Source organism: Gordionus sp. m RMFG-2023, chromosome 5 (genome assembly GCF_954871325.1).
Source record: "Gordionus sp. m RMFG-2023 chromosome 5, tfGorSpeb1-WG-v2, whole genome shotgun sequence".
Taxonomy (NCBI): Eukaryota; Metazoa; Nematomorpha; class Gordioida; order Chordodea; family Parachordodidae; genus Gordionus; species Gordionus sp. m RMFG-2023.
In genome coordinates, this window is record NC_088779.1 from 10,873,193 (window position 1) to 10,892,889 (window position 19,697).

General features: G+C 27.5%; 1 protein-coding gene across 2 annotated transcripts; it reads left to right on the forward strand.

The window, feature by feature from the left end:
* The first annotated feature begins 1,281 nt into the window (after positions 1-1,281).
* Positions 1,282-13,057, forward strand: LOC135929769 (regulator of chromosome condensation-like). 2 transcript variants are annotated; one of them, XM_065466479.1, is made up of 9 exons: positions 1,282-1,363; positions 1,408-1,504; positions 1,834-2,126; positions 2,171-2,356; positions 2,783-3,005; positions 5,097-5,252; positions 5,524-5,646; positions 11,339-11,497; positions 12,711-13,057. In XM_065466479.1, the coding sequence occupies exons 1-9, from the start codon at positions 1,361-1,363 to the stop codon at positions 12,881-12,883; spliced, it is 1,413 nt and encodes a 470-aa protein (XP_065322551.1). In that variant the 5' UTR covers positions 1,282-1,360; the 3' UTR covers positions 12,884-13,057. The 2 variants fall into 2 exon arrangements, with proteins under 2 accessions (XP_065322551.1, XP_065322552.1); XM_065466480.1 differs by having other exon boundaries at positions 1,945-2,126.
* The last annotated feature ends 6,640 nt before the right edge of the window (positions 13,058-19,697 follow it).

Here is a 19,697-nt window from a genome sequence, read left to right on the forward strand (position 1 = left end):
TATTATAGTATTATTTGTTTTGTATATCCATATTATAGTATTATTTTGTTATTAAATTTTTAATAAAAATAGGAAAAAATTTCTTTGAATGCGTAATTATTTGTTTGATTTTAAAAAAATAGTGCCCCCCTCCCCAAGTAAGCACTTGGCCCCCCTAAGTGAAAATTCCTCGCTACGGCCCTGGTTAAATAAGACAAGACTTCGTTGTACCATGAAAGATTCATTTCTTAATAATTTATTCATTTTATCAATGGAAAAAAATTAACTTAAAGAATCAAATATTTATAAAATTATAAATCCTTCACTTTCTCTTCTCCTAATTTGTCTAACTAAATTATTAATTTTAAAATAATATTTTTAAAGTATATATTATTTACATTTTATTTATATTATATATTAAAGATTGATGCAATAAAAATTATTTTTGAAATTTATGGGAATAATTAAGCATTTTTATCAAGGGGGGGGGGGTGTACTTTTCAAGGAAGGGGGTATTCTGCTTCAATCGCTCAGAAAGTGTAGGGGCCAGCAGTACCCACCTAAATAAATTTGCCACCTTCGGCGATATTTCTACATTATTAATTATACTTTTTTAATTATAAAAATAGTCCCTTCATAAATTTTAAAAAAATAATTTAAATTATTAATTCTCTATTAACAACTATCAAAATATTTTGAATATTTTTTAGAACATGAATTCAATTTAAAAACTCAGATTTACAATGAATGCATTATTATAGTGTTTGGCATGAATATGAGTTTACTAATAGAATCTCTAACCCTTTTAAATTACTCTTAAAAGGATAGCAATATCATTATATTATAATAAGTTTATTATAAAAGCATTATTTTTACAGCAATCCACTTTACACTATTTCATCTAAAAAAATTTTAAATGACCGCCCAATAAATTCATCATGCCTCTAGTCTAAACCCCTTGAATGCTACACCCTAACCCTCCTCTCCTCAAAAAATATTGGACTGTTTCTACTCCAGACCCAATGACTAATGCACATCACAAAATTTAAAACTACAGCAATTTTTATATAGCTATTGAGCTTTAATATAAAAATAATATATTAGCACATTTAATGGATTCGTTGAATATTTTATTATTTTTATCTTTTTTTAAAAAAAAATATCATTGCTAAAATAGAAATATCATGATTGATTATTTGCAATGTCATGGTTTGACATTTTATTCTCACATGAATTTTAATGGAAAATAGTTTATGAAATTGCCTGACTTGACATGTGATAGGTAGCAATCTTGCGATTTTAGCGAAAATCTAGTGTATTTCCCTACTTATTAGGATCGGGTTACAAAAAATGAGCGCGGCTATTCAAAAAAAAAAATGAAATGGTTAGTAATATATAAATTATATTGTTACAAATATTCATATTTAGAAAAGGAGAAAAATACATACGGACGATTCAGAAAAAAATCGGAAACGACATAGTAAAATAATAGATATTAGACCCTTAAGCCAAAAAATCTGTAAAGGTTATATTTTTTAGAATATTATGATAATAAATATTTTTATTAACTAAATTAGTTGCAATGATAATTATTATCCAGAGTTCACGAATTTCATTATAAATTATCAAAGTATCATATTTTAAGTACTTAAAGTTGTAACCCATCTTCAATTCAATTATATCCTTTATTAATTACAACAAGATGAGTTACTATTTTAAGTTCTCAAAATATCTTACTTTATTAATTTATTTTATTATTTTACAAATTATTGAATATACATCATTAATATATTTAAAATGTTAAATGGAATATCAATGAAATTTGTGATTTTTGAATAATGTTTTTATTATTAGATGATGAAAGTAAAAACGAATCAAAAGAAGATAATCAAATTAAAAAACGTTATTCTAAATATAAGCAAACACTAAAATCAAATTTTGTTGAAAATGGGTTTTCAAAATTAGATTCCTATAAAACTGAAGTATTGGCTCTTGGCGAAGGTGATGTTGGCCAATTAGGATTAGGAGAAGATGTACTTAGTGCTACTTATCCAAAAACAATAAAAGATTTAATTTTTAAAGATGATAAAATTGTAAAAATATTTGCAGGTGGTATGCATTCCATCTGTTTAAGTAACAATAAAAAGGTTTTTAAAACTATTATATAAGATAATTTTTATTTTGTAAAAAGTTATATTCCTTTGGTTGTAATGATGATGGAGCATTAGGAAGATTTTGTGAGAATGATGAATTAGAAAAGGTTCCCAGAGAAATAGAATTTGAATACAATATTGACATTATTAATATAACAACTGGAGATTCACATTCATCAGCATTGACTAACAATGGAAAGGTTTATACTTGGGGTGTTTTTAGGGTACAATATTTATTACCATTTATTGTTATTTTTTTCATTATCTCTTAAGTTAGCTTGTTATTATTATTAAGATAATTTGTATATAAACTTATGAAACTTAATATTGATTTTACTTTCCATAAATCTTGTTGTTAACTTAATATCTAGTAATCTTACAATTTTTCTAAAAACTTAGATTCTTCAAATGTCAGGTAAGGCCTTTATTTTTCAACAATTGTTTGCTTTTATATATAATTTTAAAAGATTATAGCTTTCTCTTCTATTTAATTAAAATCAATATTTTCTTGTATCTTATTAATATGATTTATTATCTAACTATAATTTTTTTGAAAGATATCCTTTAAATATTGGGCTCCACTTTTTAAAATATTTTTCTTAATTTTTGCCACAACTATAAAGCTTAACTAAATATATTATTTAATTTAGGATGAAAATGGAATCCTAGGACTTATCTCTAATAAAGTTGAAAGAAAGCCAGTTCTTATAGACACAGAACCAGTTGAATCAATTGTTGAGATCAGCTCAGGAAATAATCATATGCTCTTGTTAACAAACCATGGAATCGTTTTGTCTTTAGGATCTAGTGAACAGGGTCAATTAGGCAGAATCCCAGCTAGATCTTGTACTAAAGAACAACGTCGTGGAATAGGTTCACAAATATTTAATAGCAGTTGTATATCCTAAGAAGGGGGGGGGGTTAAGTTGTAACATCATTAAGTTGGCACATGGTGCCCCACAAAATATTGTCTCAAGCTGTATGTAAAAATTTAGCCTTCCTTTTTTGTAAATGGGAACTCTGGGGTTATCTGCTTTGCCTCTTGTAATGACTAAAATAGACTAATTTAAATCAATCCACAAATTTTTTGTGTTATGAAGCTCTGCAAATTCGTTTTTTTTAGTCTAAGCTTAATCCAAATTGTTTATCAGATTTTTAAGCTTGGCTTGGCCCAAAATTTATATTTATTTTTAAGTTCAGCCTTTTTTAGGCCTGATGGACTTGCCCAAAATTTTTATTAAAAAAATAAAATAATTAAAGAGCATTTTAAGAAATAAAAAAGGATGTGCTTGATCTAATCCAGGCCCCAATCTTTCCAGTATAAATCTGTTTATTTTTCAAAAAATCGCCTGTGTCTTAAATAGTTCATCTTTTCAGAGACATGTGACTGGCCCTAAGTTTTTTTTAAAAAATATGCCCAGGCTGTGCCGTATAAGCTATAAAAATTGAATATAAATGTAATATAGTTTTTAAAAATTTGGGTTAGGTCTTAGAATAAAAAAACCCATGTCAGGTCGAAAATATTGTTTTTAAAAAATCTGGACTGGGCCATGCAAATCATACATCTGCGTGTCTCTGGTATATTAATGCCATATTTTAAAAAAATGAAAATTTAAAAAAGAATTTTTACCTTTTTTTATTTTAAATATGTGAAATTAATAATCAAAATAATTACAAAATGCAAAACAATGAATTTCCTAGATGAATAAAATATCGAATACTGTTATTAATTATATTTATTCCTCTGTTGAATACATAATGATTAGAGGTATACCAATACTAGACATCTTCCATATCCTGTTCATGGGCTGGATATGGGCCTAATAATATATTTGCTTGTGGGCCTGGGTTATTAAATCTTTTTTAATGGGCTGGTTTTGGACTTATTTTAAAAATTTAGTTTATTTAAAACAGTTGCAGAATATTGCAATTTTTTTCTTCTAATAATAATATATCTCAGAATTGTAAGCAAAATAGTTGCCTAAATACATTTAAATATGTTTATTTTCATTAAATACAATTAATTAAAATTTTGGATATTGATTTGGGCCAGGCATAAATTTTTTGAAACTTATGGGCTACGGAATTTTTTCTAATAATAAATATCGGCTGCTTAAACATTTTTTTTACTGTGGGCCTGGGTCAAGCTTGAACAAAAATTTATGCCTATGAAGGCCTTGACCAAATACAACTTTTTGGAGCACAATCCTATCTGATATTATCAATATTATATGGATATTGGCTGATTACCAATCCCATATTGTATCTAATTGTGTTTTTTATACATATTTAATTTTTTAAAATTTTGTAACGAAAATATTTTAACACTCTCCCCTCCCCCCCCCCCCCCCATTTTCATCCAAGAAAATTAATTTTTGGATCCACGCCAATATATACACCCTTTACTTGAAATATTTTCGCATTCCTTTTCACATTTGAATTTTAAACAACCAAGTTTTGAATTATCAATAATATTAAAACTTAAATATTTTGTGGGGCATTAAACCGTTTCTTTTTTCTATAGTACTTACTAAGTGAGTAGAAGTGTTTGACGATATGTTTTTCTATGAAAGGCGTTGTTATTCAAATTGATACGATTTAAATACGCAGAAAAAACGTTTACAGATATGGATAATAACTAAAATAAATTAATTGAAATAAACTTTAAAGTGAAATCCAAAATTCGGCATTTTATTTACGAAGCCAATAAATTTTTATATATACGTCAAATAAATCAAATAGAAATTTTTAGATATAATTAATTATTGTTCCTTTTTGGGAACACAATTATGAAATTGATTTTCTTTATTTTTAACTTATAAGTTAAAAATAGAAATATTGCAACTAGTTCTCGATTATTGTCCTATTTTAAAATATAAGAATTTAGTTCCAAAGTTTCTAATTTAAAGTAACCTAATAAAAATAGGTATAATAATGAGTGGATTTTTTTTTGGGAAAAAACAGAATTATTCTTGGAAGCATTACCAGTCAGCTTCCCATTGTTCAAAGGCAAGACACCTTTTATTAAGAAGGTATTTGGAACTAGCTACGGTTCTTTTGCAATCGAGAATTTGACTAACAAAATCTACTCTTGGGGACTTAATAACTACAAACAGATAGGTTAAAAAATTTTATGATAAATATTATTTTTCATACTTTCATACATAGATACACATATACATTATTTATTGGTGTCTAAAATTTTTTTATTGTACAGATCCTTTTTTTAGCAACTTAAATCAAGTTAAATTCTTAGTTTAACAATAATAACGATTTCTTTGTGTAATAAATTAACAAGTCATGACTATCAAAATTTTAAGGCTATATTTTTACAGATTTGAATTCAGAATTAATATTGTTGTGCAAAAGAATATTATTTTTTTATAATTAGGTTACAAGTCAAAACGTAATGATCTCATCGAGTATTTTCCTGTAGTGGTTAATTGGGATATAGCTCATGAAATTAAGCAAATTACGGGTGGACCTCATCACACTTTAATACTCGATTTTAAAGGTTGGTAAATTACTAAAATTTGTAATTTAGATATAATTATGGAATATTTATAATATTTTAAAGTAAGCATAATCTTTATTTAAAAAAATTCAAGGTTTTTATTACATATAGTGTTGTAAAAAAAAGTGTTGAACGGCGTTCCTTTTTTTTTGACGAACTTTGAACGTGAACGCGTTCCTTTTCTTTGATGAACGCGTTAAATTTTAAAAACACTTTTTATTTATATTTATTTGAAAAATTAATATTAATCCGCATTTTTTAACAAAAAAGTCTTATATTTTTATTTATTTAAAAAATTAATATTTAATCCAATTTTTTAACAAAAAAGTCTTATATTTTTTAATCAGCTGTTTTTCCTTCTCATATTGCAATTAACGTACCATAGTGCTACTGCTAGAGAAGATAAGATTAAAGTTTATTAATTTGAATATTTTATATTTTAATTTAATAGATTAGCATTTGCATGGATATAAATATTTCATCATCAGATTCTGATAATCAAAATTCAATATTAGATGAATTAGAATTACCATGCCCCAAATATCAAAAATATTTCACTGTTTTAAAATCAATTCCGAGATATCCTTTTTTTTTGACGAGGAAGAAGAGGGCAGATTGGAGGATGATAACATAGCTCAATTTTTTGAAACAATGGATAAATAAAACATTAAATGTTTTTAATAAATTCCCCCTTTTAAAAGAATTGTTTATCAAGTATAACACCACAATCCCTTCATCTGCCCTTGTTGAGCGAATTTTTAGTATAGCTAACGCTGTATTAACTGACAAGCGTTCATGCCTATCAGATGAAAATTTTGAAAAGCAATTATTATTAAAAATTAATAAGAAAATTTTTTTATAAATTTATTTTTTTATCGCTCTATTATATTGTATTTATAATTATAATATCAAAATAAAACTATTATTTTTTATCATGGCTAATATATTGTGTTGAAAAATATAAGGCATTTATTTAAATTAAATTTAAAAAAAATTTTATCATAAAATTTTGAACGTATGAACGCGTTCATGAACTTGAACGCGTTTCTTTTTTTGAATTTGAACGTGAACGCGTTCGATTTTTTTAAAAATGTTTACAGCACTACATAAAAGCTATCGCAATTATTATTTTTATCACTTAATCTTATATTAAATTTATATATTTTTATTAAAATTTTTCAAAGATATTAGAAATATTTTAAAATGTATAATATATTTTTTAAAAACGATAGATCTCGAAATCTAAATGATAAAAGGGAGAAAACTTGAAACGTTATGGGAATTATACTGAAATTAATAAATTTAATATTAATAATTTCATGATTCTAATCAGTAAAATTACATACTAAATACTCTTTTAAATTCCTTACTCATTTTCACGATAGAAAGAAAATATTATGAAAATATGCTACATATAAGAAAAAGATAGGATAAAATTTTAGTTAAAAAAATAAGAGAGCAAATCTTTTTTAATTTAATAATCCCAAAATCCTCTATGCTCTGAGATTTGCACTAATCTATGTAGTGATTTGCTAGTTTTTCATGAAATCCAAATCAAGGGTCTCCTTTGAAAATATATTGAACATAAAATTTCCTTATTCATCCTGGCTTCAGGCCATCTGCCCCAGCAAAGGTGGTATCGGTATTTGATCCCCACTACAACTTCCTCTTTCAGCCTTTTTTCATTCCACTTAGCCTCTCAAGTTATCATCAATAATGTACTTATATAGGTCCTGACCTTCTCAGGCCTTTACCCTTTGGGACAGCAACAGTTTGCCCATCCTCTGTTGTCCAGCATTCAAAAAGAGTGGGATGTTCCTTTGATCTCCCATTCTGTTGATTACATTTCGATCAGGCCCTTTGAGGAAAATCCTATTACATAATATTAAATGCAAACTCAGGCTATAAATGGTTGGAGCTATCACCAGTTCTAATCTCGGCCTTCTCATGATTGGCAAACAACTACGTATATCCATAGCTCTTATTGGCTGTAATGTAGTTGTACCCTCCATTTGAATCAATTGTGCCCATCGAATTGAATACCTACCATCCCTTGCACTCCAATTTCTCACTGATGGCAACCCTGCCATAAATCCATCAACTCTTACAGCTGCCTTCAAGAAGTTAATATCCCATTCACTCTGGAACCATTGGGTTTCAAATGAATGCTATACCCCCTGATGGTTATATCCCTTAATACCAGGACTAACAATCTCCTACTGACTGGGACTATACTTGTGTGGATTTTGCACAAAGTCTTATTTTCTGCCATCGAAAAGGTAGAAGTCCTTAAAAAACCAGAGTTGTTAAACGCTACTTTTAAAAGTTGCGCACTACCGCTATCGCTTGTTAAAAAAAGTAGCGCTACCGCAATCGCTATTTATCAAAAAAAGTAGCTTTAGCTATTTTTTATAAACAAAATTTTATTTTTTGTTTATAATGTTATTGTATAGTAAATATATAAACATCAACATTTATAAATATAAAATATAGTTAGTTTTGATTATAAAAAAATTTATGTAATAAAAATAAATATTTATGGTAATTTGTTGCATTTTAATAATAAAATCATTTCAATATTATCATCCCCAATCTAGAGCGACGATCAGAAAGTATAAGTTTTGCCTTATTAAATAATCTCTCGACACTAGCACTTGAGGGTAAGGGCGTATTTAATCTTATATACATATCTTTAATATAAGATAGATTATCAATAATTTTATTTGCAAGTACATCGTATGTCTGGCATCCTATTATCATTTTGAGGGCGTATTTAATCTTATATACATATCTTTAATATAAGATAGATTATTAATAATTTTATTTGCAAGTACATCGTATGTCTGGCATCCTATTATCATTTTGAGGGCTAATGCTGCAGATATTCTTTTTAAAGTTCTAGGGTCTAGTCAATGGCCTGTGATTCCCAAATAAGCTCAAAAATATTTAATTAGATCAAGTTATAAATATAAATAGGTTTTTACCTTCTATTATGTGTTCAACTATCTCCCGTGGTACATATATATGATTCTGATAACTCTACTATTAGAGCATCTTTCATCATTTTAAAGTTATCTGCTATTTTATTCATTAGTGTCTGGCGGCATAAAATTGTTGTACCAGGGGGATAGAGTTTTAATCATCATGGTAAATGATGGATTATCATCTAAGGACATTGGCTGAACTGTATAAATTATAAAATCAACAATAACTTTATCAGCCAATTTCTGAGAAATATTGTCATTTGCATTATTAATTAATTTGGTTTGAATTGAATTAGTCTTTTTGGATGTAGAATCGCCTATACCAAAATTATTTAGATGACTTATTAATCTATCAAATTTCTAATAAAATATCTTTCATATAATTTTTTTTATTATTTATTTTTATTCATAATATAAAAATATAGATAGATTATCAAATTCACTCCATAATTTATAATATATTAGAAAGAAAATTTAGTTAAATTACATATAAGCAAATGTAGGTGAATAGTTTTAATTGTCTCATATTTAAAATATATGTTCGTCCGGTAGCTTGAAGACCACATCTAAAATTTGTAATTTATGTATCCACAATTTGTCAATCAAGGAGGGATATTTATAAGAATTTGAGGGTCCAGGATGCAAAAATCTAACTAACACCTCTTTTTCGTTTTTTTTCTACAACAGAGGCCATCCACCGTTCTCAGATACATGTTATATATCCATTTTTCTTCCATAGATCAAATTCGCATTAATAGAGTGAAATGCTGCATTTAATATTTGCGATTCTGCTGAGCTTGAATAAAATTTAACATCAATATTATCCTGAGAAATTGGAAGAAATTTTTTGCGTTCCTTGTATTGTACGGCTTTATTAAATTTCTCTTCTAAAATTATTTGCTCTTTCTCATATTACCCTTCCTTAATATAGGAGAAATCTATTCCTTAATAAAAAAATTATAATATATATTTATAAATTAGAAATCTTATATCTTTAATATTTTCTTTAGAATAGACAAAAAACTCTTTAGGACAAGTTATTTTTTCTGAAACAGGTATAAACTAACCCTGGCCACTAAACGTTTGACTGTACCTCAGCAGACCCCTTCACAAGCCGATTTGCCATGAGATATGGTCCAGAAATGCCACTCAGATTTTATTTCGAAATCATCTTCATGGTGATAGTTTTTGAGATATAAGCATTTTAAAAATTTTGCAGATTAAAAGTGGCTCTTTTTTGCACCTATGAACCCCTATAATTATAAACGTATTTCTCATTTTTTTTTACCTATCTAAATAATTCCAGAAGTTTTAAACAATTTTAAAAGGGGTCGGCCGAAAATGTGCCTTTCTTGATCGATTTGACGGTCTTACAACTCTTGGTGAACCTAATGCAATTATTGCTATATGATTTATTATCGGTAGTGCTGTAAACATCTCTAAAAAAATCGAACGCGATTAACGTTCACGTTCAAAAAAAATTTAATTTAATTATTATAAATAGGGAGCACAAAAAAATTATATATATTTTTAAAATGGTGAAGAGCAGAGCTACATTTTTTCAAAAACACCTGGAGCTTAAAATTGGGAAGCGGGAGCTATCTCCTTTTAGGGCTGGAGTGGAGGATCGCCTCTCCACCGCTCCTTTAAATTTATCCATTATTAAATGTTTAGCCAAGTTTTATATTGGTTTTTCATCTAATCATTTTAAATATTAAACATTCCTTTTTATATTGAAAATTTTTTGGAAAATCTTGTAGTCATATTAATATTTGTTTTAAAGATATATAATAAAAAATAGTTTTAGATATTATGGATTTAGATATCATAGATGAAGAAATCTAATTTCCATTTCCATCATACAAAAAATATTTTAAACTTCTAAAAGATATTGATCCAAAAGATCAAACAAATACGGGCAAAATGTCTTTTGTGTTTAAATAAAACTATTTAATTTTCAAAAGTGAGCAGTTTCAATCTAAAAAAGCATTTAAAAGTAAAAAATCTTTTTTTTTAAATACAAATTAATTTGGATTATTTTTTTGGATTCCAAGAAATTGATCATCAGGAAGATAATATATTGGACAAATATTTTTTAAATAATGATACCAAAATTACTATTTTTGTTCCCTGAATTAAAAAATATCTATAAAATACAATACCCTGATTCCCTCTAGTGCTCCTCTGGAGTGCCTATTTAGTATTGCAAAACAGGTCTTAGGGGGGAGGCGTGGATGTTTGATAGATTATAATTTAAAATTTATTACTTTTAAAAGTAATAAAAGGTTATAAATATTTTGATAGATAATTTAATATAAATAAAGCTTTTTGATAAAAAAATATAAGATTTTATTTCGTATACCCTCTAAAAAATGAAAATCAAAGGAGCGGTTATGGAGTGGCACTCCATTACTTGGAGCGAGAGCTAGCTCCTTTTAAAAATGTAGTAGCGGGAGCGGGAGCTAGCTCTTTTTGAGAAGGTAGGAGCGGGAGCTAGCTACTTTTAAAAAGGAGCGTTAACAACTCTGGTGAAGAGCAAAAAAAACAAACTTAAATTATTTTAATCTAGCAAAATTTTTAAACATAATAAAAATAAAATTTCTTTTTTAAAAAAAAGTATTTTATAATAAAATGAACAAATAATATGATTGTAATTGCCCCCCCCCCCCATCAAAAAAGCGTTTTTTATTTTTATATATTATTAATAGGTTATGTTTACTCAATGGGACGAAAAGAATATGGCCGACTAGGATTAGGTGAACTAAATTCAGACATTGACACGCCTACTCCCATCCTATTATTTAAAGATAACCCATGTAGAGAAATATCTTGTGGGGAATGTGTGTCTTATGCCATCACCGAATCCGGTATAATATATCCTTTTATTTTTTTTATTTATATTTATCAACATTTAAACTAAAAAAGACTCTTGGCATTATACCTACCTCATCCTTATAAAACACAGATATGAGTTAGTGTTAGTTTATATTTAAAAGTGTCTCCACTTTTATTTTATATAAATTAGTAATATATTTTAATTATGGCTATTTTTTGTCAGCAACGCACAAAATCATAATTAATGATTTTTTTTAACTTATAAATAAGAAAATTATTATTTTTTTCTCAGAGTCCTACAGACCTGGAACCCAACCCTAGCTGGGCTTAAGAATTTAGAAAAAAATAGAAATATGGGCTAGGCTTAAAAATAAAAGTGCTGGGCCAATTCTTTAAGAATAAATTTAAATTTTATCGATGAATCATTTGGATAATATACAATAGTGATCTGCATTGGGTCTAATTTTTCAAGCCCAGCCCGGCCCGAAATTTTTTTATAAAGTTTTGCCCAACCTGGCCCGAATCCGAAATTTTTTTAAAAAATTTTACCGGCCCGGCCCGAATTTATTTAAATATAGAAATTAATTTTTATAATTACTCAAAATAAACGATATATGTTATATGGCGTCTACTTTCTATTAATAAAATCACATATTTTTATTATTTACATAAAAAAATTGATAAATTTAGATATTTTAAATAATTTCTAAGACCCGACCCTGCCCGAATTTTCTTAAAAAATATTAGGCCCGGTCCGAAGCCAGTTCGGGCCAGGTACGGGCCTGTCCTACTATTGCAGATCTTTAATATACAATATGGAGTGTTATTTTTAATTTTCTTTAAAACAATTTGCAAAATGCAGCCCAAATTATTCAAAATAATGTAATTTTAAAAATCCTTGCCAGACCAAAAAATGATCATAAATAACAATCCCCATCCAGACTTGAAGATGGATTTTTTTCTTTCAAATCCAGACCAAGCCTAAAATTTTGAAGGGGAAAAAAATCCTCAATAATAATTTTTAGAAAATAATCCTCAATAATAATTTTTAGAAAATAATTCCCGAAATTGATTTTCTTAAAATTTGCAAACATTTTATTTAAGGATTTTTATTTCGTGTGTAATTTTTAATATCTTAATAAACGGGGATTTTTTTTCCGGGGACTTATTTTCCTAAATTCTTATAATATTATTATTACACTTTTAATTTTAAACTCTTTCTTACCATATTTTTTAAACTTGTAGGAGAATCTTATTCTTGGGGTACATTTTCGACTTCTCAGCTGGGTAATGGAGACACTGACGAAGACTCTTTAATTCCAAAACGAATGAAAGGAAAACAATTAGAAAATAAGAATGTTATATCTCTCTCTGCCGGTGGTCAACATACACTTCTTTTGGCCTATTCTACATTATAAGACGCGATTGTATTTTATTTTTGCAATAAAGAGACAAGTATTTTTTAATAGAGTAGTTATTTTATAAAAAGAATTGTATTATTAAAAATAACAACTGAGTTCAGCACTTTCGTATCCATCCAATCAACTTGTTAAATGACCCCCTTTTTAAGATGTGTCTTCTATTATTTTAGAACAAAATCTATGAAACGTAACAATCATAATTTTCAAAAAAGGAATTTAAAAAATCCAATTTTTTAAGTATGTTGATTTTTTTTTAAAATATCCATTCTTGATCAAGAATTATACAGTAATTTTAAACTTTTTTTTACAAAAAACAAATTAGAGCTCAGGAAACACTGATGACAGAAACACCAGTTTTTTAATAATTAATCTTATATTTAAAAAATTCTATTTAAGGGAATTATCGCGATAACTTCCAAAACATCATCATTGAGACTTCCATATATGTCTGACAATATATATGGTGCCTAACCTTTTCGTTCAAAATGTAAATAGTTATTAATATATTGGTTCGACATCCTGATGTTAATGATGAAAATGCTCTTACAATGTTATCCTATCATTGATTTAAATGTAATATAAGATTTTACCTGACACTGAAACACCTTGAGCAATTTTTGCCATATAATTCGAATTGAATTGAACCATAATCTTCCAATAAGTCAAGAATATTTAGATTTACATCCTTATTAATCCTTTTAATATGTGAGAACATTTCTAACATTTCTTTCTCTTATTGAGTAGTGTTGTTAAAAAGCCCGATTTGAGTCTATTTTTAAAAACGGCCCGATTAAGATTTTAGTAAAATAAAATTGTGTAAGCCTTAAGATTTGGCAAGTAACCCAAACCTTTCTGCCATCTATGAGCAATCGCTAGGTTTATGCAATATTATTTTGGGTAAATAATGATAATAATTCTATCTACTAATATCATTCATATGAAGTTTAGAATTTTTTCGGTATCCTTAATTCCAATTTTCTACACTTTTCTCTTATTCGCCATGTCTTTTAGCTTTAAGCTCCAAAATCTTTCACAATTACAGCCCATTTTTTATTTGGGTTACCCTTCTAAGTTTAATTTTAACTTCTAGTCTTGCTATTTCTTTTCCAATATATTCCGTTTCTCTCCTTTCTACATTATCAAAACAACGTAATCTACCTTCCAACCTGTTTCGAAGTGATCATTAACGTTTTCTTAATAAAATCATTCTTCACATGCTCTTCATATTTACCTAGCATCCATCTTAGAATTTAATTCATTCGACTTCTCACAATAAAAAAAGCGAATTAATCACTGACGAATATTTTTGCACTAGTCCGCTCATTTACTACCTCTCAGGAAATTTAAGTTTTTACATAAATTATCACTCATTTTAATTTACTTATTTTCTCCAGGCTTTGTAATCAATTATTCCGCCCCCACCATTCATTTAATTTTTTATTCCCCCCCCCCCCATTCATTTAATTTTTTATTCCTCCTCCCTATCAGAAAGATATACGGAGACAAATGTATCTGCAGGTCCTATCCTATACCTTGTTTTCTCCTTCCCCACTCCACCTCTACAGACATTGAGAATATATAATAGTAATATCGAATTTGCATAATTGTTTTTAATTGGTAATTTTGCGGTTGCAAGAAATCCCCATGGAGGAGGGGATAATTTTTTTAAGAACCATTCTAGGAATTATCTAATTTGATATATAAATTTAAATTCTGTTTAAAAAATATAAATGTTGAAATATAGATGCACAGAAATATTCTTAAGAATTATTGCTTGTATATAAACTTACATAGTATTAATAAAAAAATATATTAAAGAATGAGAAAAATATAATTATGAAGCATATTATAAATGTATAATAAATTCAATCTTCTTTGGGATTGATTAATTTTTCAATGATTAACTCCCTACTTATATTAAGAAGGGTAACCCATTCAATCTATTTTCAGAGGTTGTACTTCTCAGTTGTGTTAATAAAGTTTGATTTGAACCGATTTTTTAAAACGATTTTATCCAGAAAAATATTATACAAGCCAGAAGATTTTACGCTTAGATGGAAAAAGGTTTGGACAGCTATTACCAAAATCTCAAGGATTAGACAATATTTTTATAGTCAAAATATTGAATTAGCCGATTTTAAAATCAGTTAGCCATTTTAAAAAATTACTTCTCAATTATGTTTATATTCTTGTTAGGAAACGTTCTTTCAATGGTAGAAATACTAATGGTTAGGGTTGAAAAATATATATTTTAATATATCAGGAAAAATGTGTTTGAAATCATGCAAAATATTTAGCATCTTTTGGAACATTATCACCCATATTTTACCTTTTATACCATAGTTTACATTCTGCTAAATGTAGTGTTGTTAAACGACTCGTTTTGAGCCGATTTTCAAAAACCGCTAACTCGATATTTTAGCCAGAAAAATATTGCCTAAGCCATGAGATTTGGCCAGTTGATGTTAAAATCTTTGTTCCTTCTACAAGCAAGATCTTCAGGCTTGTGTAATATTATTCTGGATGAAATATTGAGTTAGCCGTTTTTAAAAATCGGCTCAAAACGAGCCGTTTAACAACACTAGCTAAATGCATCACAATATACTCTAACATCCTCGCAATAAAAACCTAAATATTTAATTTTTTCTCAATCAAGATTTGTAATTTTTGGAAGGATTCTGTGGTAGTAATTTGCAAGTACTGTCTGATTAATTAAGAACCTTTCATTCATTTGAGTTATAAAAGCATCCAGGAGGAGGAAAGAGATTCTTTCTATAGTATTCTTAATGATATTTGGAATGATGGTATCTTGCTGCGAGTCTAGATAGACAAATATTAAATTCATAGTGTTCTGCTTTTAACTCAACAATGACATAAATTTATGAAATTTGTCATCTAAAATTTGCCCTAATTTCCTTATTTAGAAACTTTCATTTTCCGGTGAAAAAGTTTCAAATTATTCAATAAGAAATTTCAAAATGATAGATAAATATAACTACAAGGAAATTCACATTAATTCATAGAATAAATTAGGAGCTTCTACTTTATATTTTAATGGTCCTTATAATATTATTATATTATCTGTTTATATATTGTTTTGCCGCTATAAATCAAATATTTAAAGTACGATAATTGTAAGTTAATTTATTTTCTTTGAAATTATATTCAAATATTTTTTATATACAATTAAATATACAATTAACTTTTACCAAATGATATATACTGATAAATTGTAAAGATTATTATTTTACCAAATAAATATCTTTAATTCTTGTCGAACCTTATTGATAAAATCCCTACAGAGTGTATTTATTTTTGCTGTTAATGTTATAAATAAATGCATATTGGAATATATATATGCGAAAGAGGTAGAAATGATTAATTAATTCTAATAAGAAAATAAAACAAGAACAGTAATATATTTGAAAAATATTTTAGCCCATCTGAATTTTTAAGCTGCCCCGCTATGTAAGCGCCTGAGCAATTCGGGCAAGTGGCTAATAAAAAAATTTTAATAAAATAAAAGGGCTTATAAAAATAAATAAAATATTCTAGCAATAGAAATAATAATTCTTTTATAAATTGATTAAACTAGACCGTGACGAAGCATCGATAAAGCAAGGGCAGCACTGCTTCCCTTAATTTTTTTTTTAAAAATTTATAAAATTAATATAATCTTTAAACTATGTTAAAAAAATTTAATACTAATATGACAAATAAAAAAATGATTAATATTTTGCAACGTTAAAATATTACTACGTTAAAAAAAACTTATTACTATTATTTTTATGCTTTTAATATTAAAAAAAATTAATATTTATTTTTACTATGTTAAATAAAAAGTTATTATTTTTACTACGTTAAAAAAAATATATTTGAGGGAAGCAAATTTAATTTCTTATTTTTAAAATTAATAAAGGAAAATACCATATTCATATCTCATATAATATATTTTTGGTGTCATTTTTTTTATTAAATAATTATAAAATTGGGGAATAGATTTAAGTAAACTGCAAATGTTTAGGGAATAATATTTTTTATAAACTATTAATTGCAGGCGCGTACGCAGAAATTTAGTCTGGGGGGGGGGAATTTTTAAGAAATATCATTGAGCATAAATTTATTAGGACTAATAACTTTTCTAATTTTAAATTAATATGAATTATAAATTATATATATAAACCTGCATATAAAACACTATAAAATAAATTGAAAAAATATAAAACGGATATAAATGGCGGCATTGAAAAACTATAAAATAAATGTGAATTATAAAATTTAAAGTGAATATAACCACAATATAAATCACTTAAATGACCCCAAATAGAAATTTGTTTTGAGCCTTTAAAATTTATATATAAAGTATAAAAAATTTAAATGTTGGAAATATAAATTAATACACAAAATGTTTCTTAGGAATAATTATATTTTGTATGTTTTGAGCTAATTTTACAATTATCTAATCCTTGCTTGGCGTTAAATGCCTATGAATATTCAAAAGAGATAAACCATTCAATCTACCTTCAGAAGTTTTACTTTTCACAGGTATGTTTTTCAGAGACTTGCAGGCCCGGCCCCCGGGCCGGACCGTATTTTAATTTTTTATAAATATACCCGGGACGGGCCCGAATTTTTTTTCCAAAAAACACCCGGGCTGGATCTGAATTTTTTTTTTAAAAAAATATCCGGGCCGGGCTATATATTTTAAAACCAAACATTTGAAATCGCCATTATTAGCTATAAAAATCAAAAATAAATATAAAATATTTTAAAAATCTTCTTACCGGGGCATGAGAATCTTATAATCGACGCATTATCTAGGTTACCGTTACAAAACAGTCATTGGCAATTCGTAATATCGATTTATATGCAGATTTCAGAGAAAAACCTGCGAAGGAATTCGGTACAACCGATACTAAAACGAGTGGCACGGCATATTGAACAAGGTTGGAGAGGTTTTGATAGAAGGAAAAACAAGATCTAGTAATTTTCCATACCCAGTAGACAGAGGAATAGTCGAACAGAATGGTAGATTGATAATTCCAACTAAACTTAGGAATGCGTTGTTGGAAACACTACTTCGGAAGCATACTGGAAAAACGCTATGAAATATATTTTTCGGTTGTATTGTTGGTTGACTTGTCACAATCAGAAGTTTTTGGATTGTGAACTTAAGAACCTAAATATAAAATAAAAAAAAAATATATACTAAAATATGATTATTAATCTTTATTAAATTAATAACTATAATCAAATACAAAGTGAAAAACATAATCAAAATAAAAGAAAAATAAAATTAATATAAGATAAATAAAAGTAAAAAATTAAAATCTAAGTTAAACAAAAATTAATAATTTTTCGCATCATAATTTCTCTATTATATATCCTTTTTCTTTAATCAACATTCACATAGTCTCAATTTGCATCTTTCTTTTTTCTTGAGTAGATCTGAATATCTTTCGGTTTCGTAATTTTGTTTAAAAGTAATTTGCCCCTCTTTCGTTTTTCTTAATCTAGTAAATTTGAATATTACCACAATTACAACACCCTTCCACTTAGATTAGTCCCACCATTCTACGAATGATCTCCTTTCTTCCGATTTTGACTTTACTGATCTTGTGTCTCCACCCAATCTATTCTTCTTAATCTTTAATGTCTTCTAATTTTTAACGATGGTTGTTTATTGTCTAATATTCTTCACTTCTAAGGATTGTTTGAATCCGATTACAATCTGAAATTCTTGAATCCTTCTGTTTCTTGTCCACCCCTTGTAAACGATTATCTCTTGATCTCTATCAGCAATTGACGAACTCGATTCACGCCTGTTATCACGATTCACGATGAATTCTTCTAGTCTCTTTTTAATTATATTTAGTTTTAATTCTTTTGGTAAATTATCCTAGTCTTTGCTTGTTTCTAACGGTTTCTGGTAATTAATGATTAGCATATAATCTGGTAAACGATGACGACTTTTGTTAACGCTTTTAGCTTGACAGCATTGACCAGTTGTTCTTGCTAGTCTCCTATTTCTAACGTTCTTTTGTATTAGCCGATTGGCTATTTAACTCTGTCAACGTTTGACGATAATTTGTCTGCTATTAACGATTGTTTCCGAGAATTCTGGTCTCTATCATCATCAACTTTCGTATCTAAAGTTTCCGTCAACAATTGGCATATTAGTAAGCGATTAACGATTGCAGCATGAATGTCTCGAACATCTGTTCTATCTAGTTTCTTATTTAAAATGTTCTCTTATAATTGATTGACGCTTTTTCTCGGAAATTGATTGGCGATAATTTGTCTGCGATTACTATTGTTTCCACAATTCTTGTCTCTATGATCGTTGACTTTTGTATTTTAGACTAGAGTTTCAGTAAACACCTGGCTATATTGGTCAACGATTAACGAATGCATCGTGAACGTCTTGACTATCTGTTCTATCTAGTCTCTTGTTTCCAACGTTCTCTTGTAATTGTTTAGCTCCTTCATCTAATTCTTGTAACTGTATCGATCTTTTAGATTTCTAAGTCTTCTACGACAGTTTGCACTTGCCAGGATCTCGACTTTATCTTAAGATATCTTTATTTTCATTGATCTTTGTCTTCAGGTTTCGAGTAATCGCATCTAAAACATCTACCTAAAATAATCTATTTAACCCTTTATCACTTCTGAAATAATTTATAACTTCCTTATCACTTTTTATTACATTCATTCTCAAATCTAATATAGCAATAAAATATATCATATGTCCACTTTGTCTTAATGTATAAGGTTATCGTCTCTAATCTAATTTCTCCTCACATAATCTATT

What these genes read in the sequence shown, in the direction of transcription:
- LOC135929769 (XM_065466479.1), top strand. An exon ending in AAGCCAAAAAATCTGTAAAG is followed by an intron (nt 1,505 to 1,833) that starts GTTATATTTTTT and finishes TTTTATTATTAG; the next exon opens with ATGATGAAAGTAAAAACGAA. An exon ending in TAATAACTACAAACAGATAG is followed by an intron (nt 5,253 to 5,523) that starts GTTAAAAAATTT and finishes TTTTATAATTAG; the next exon opens with GTTACAAGTCAAAACGTAAT.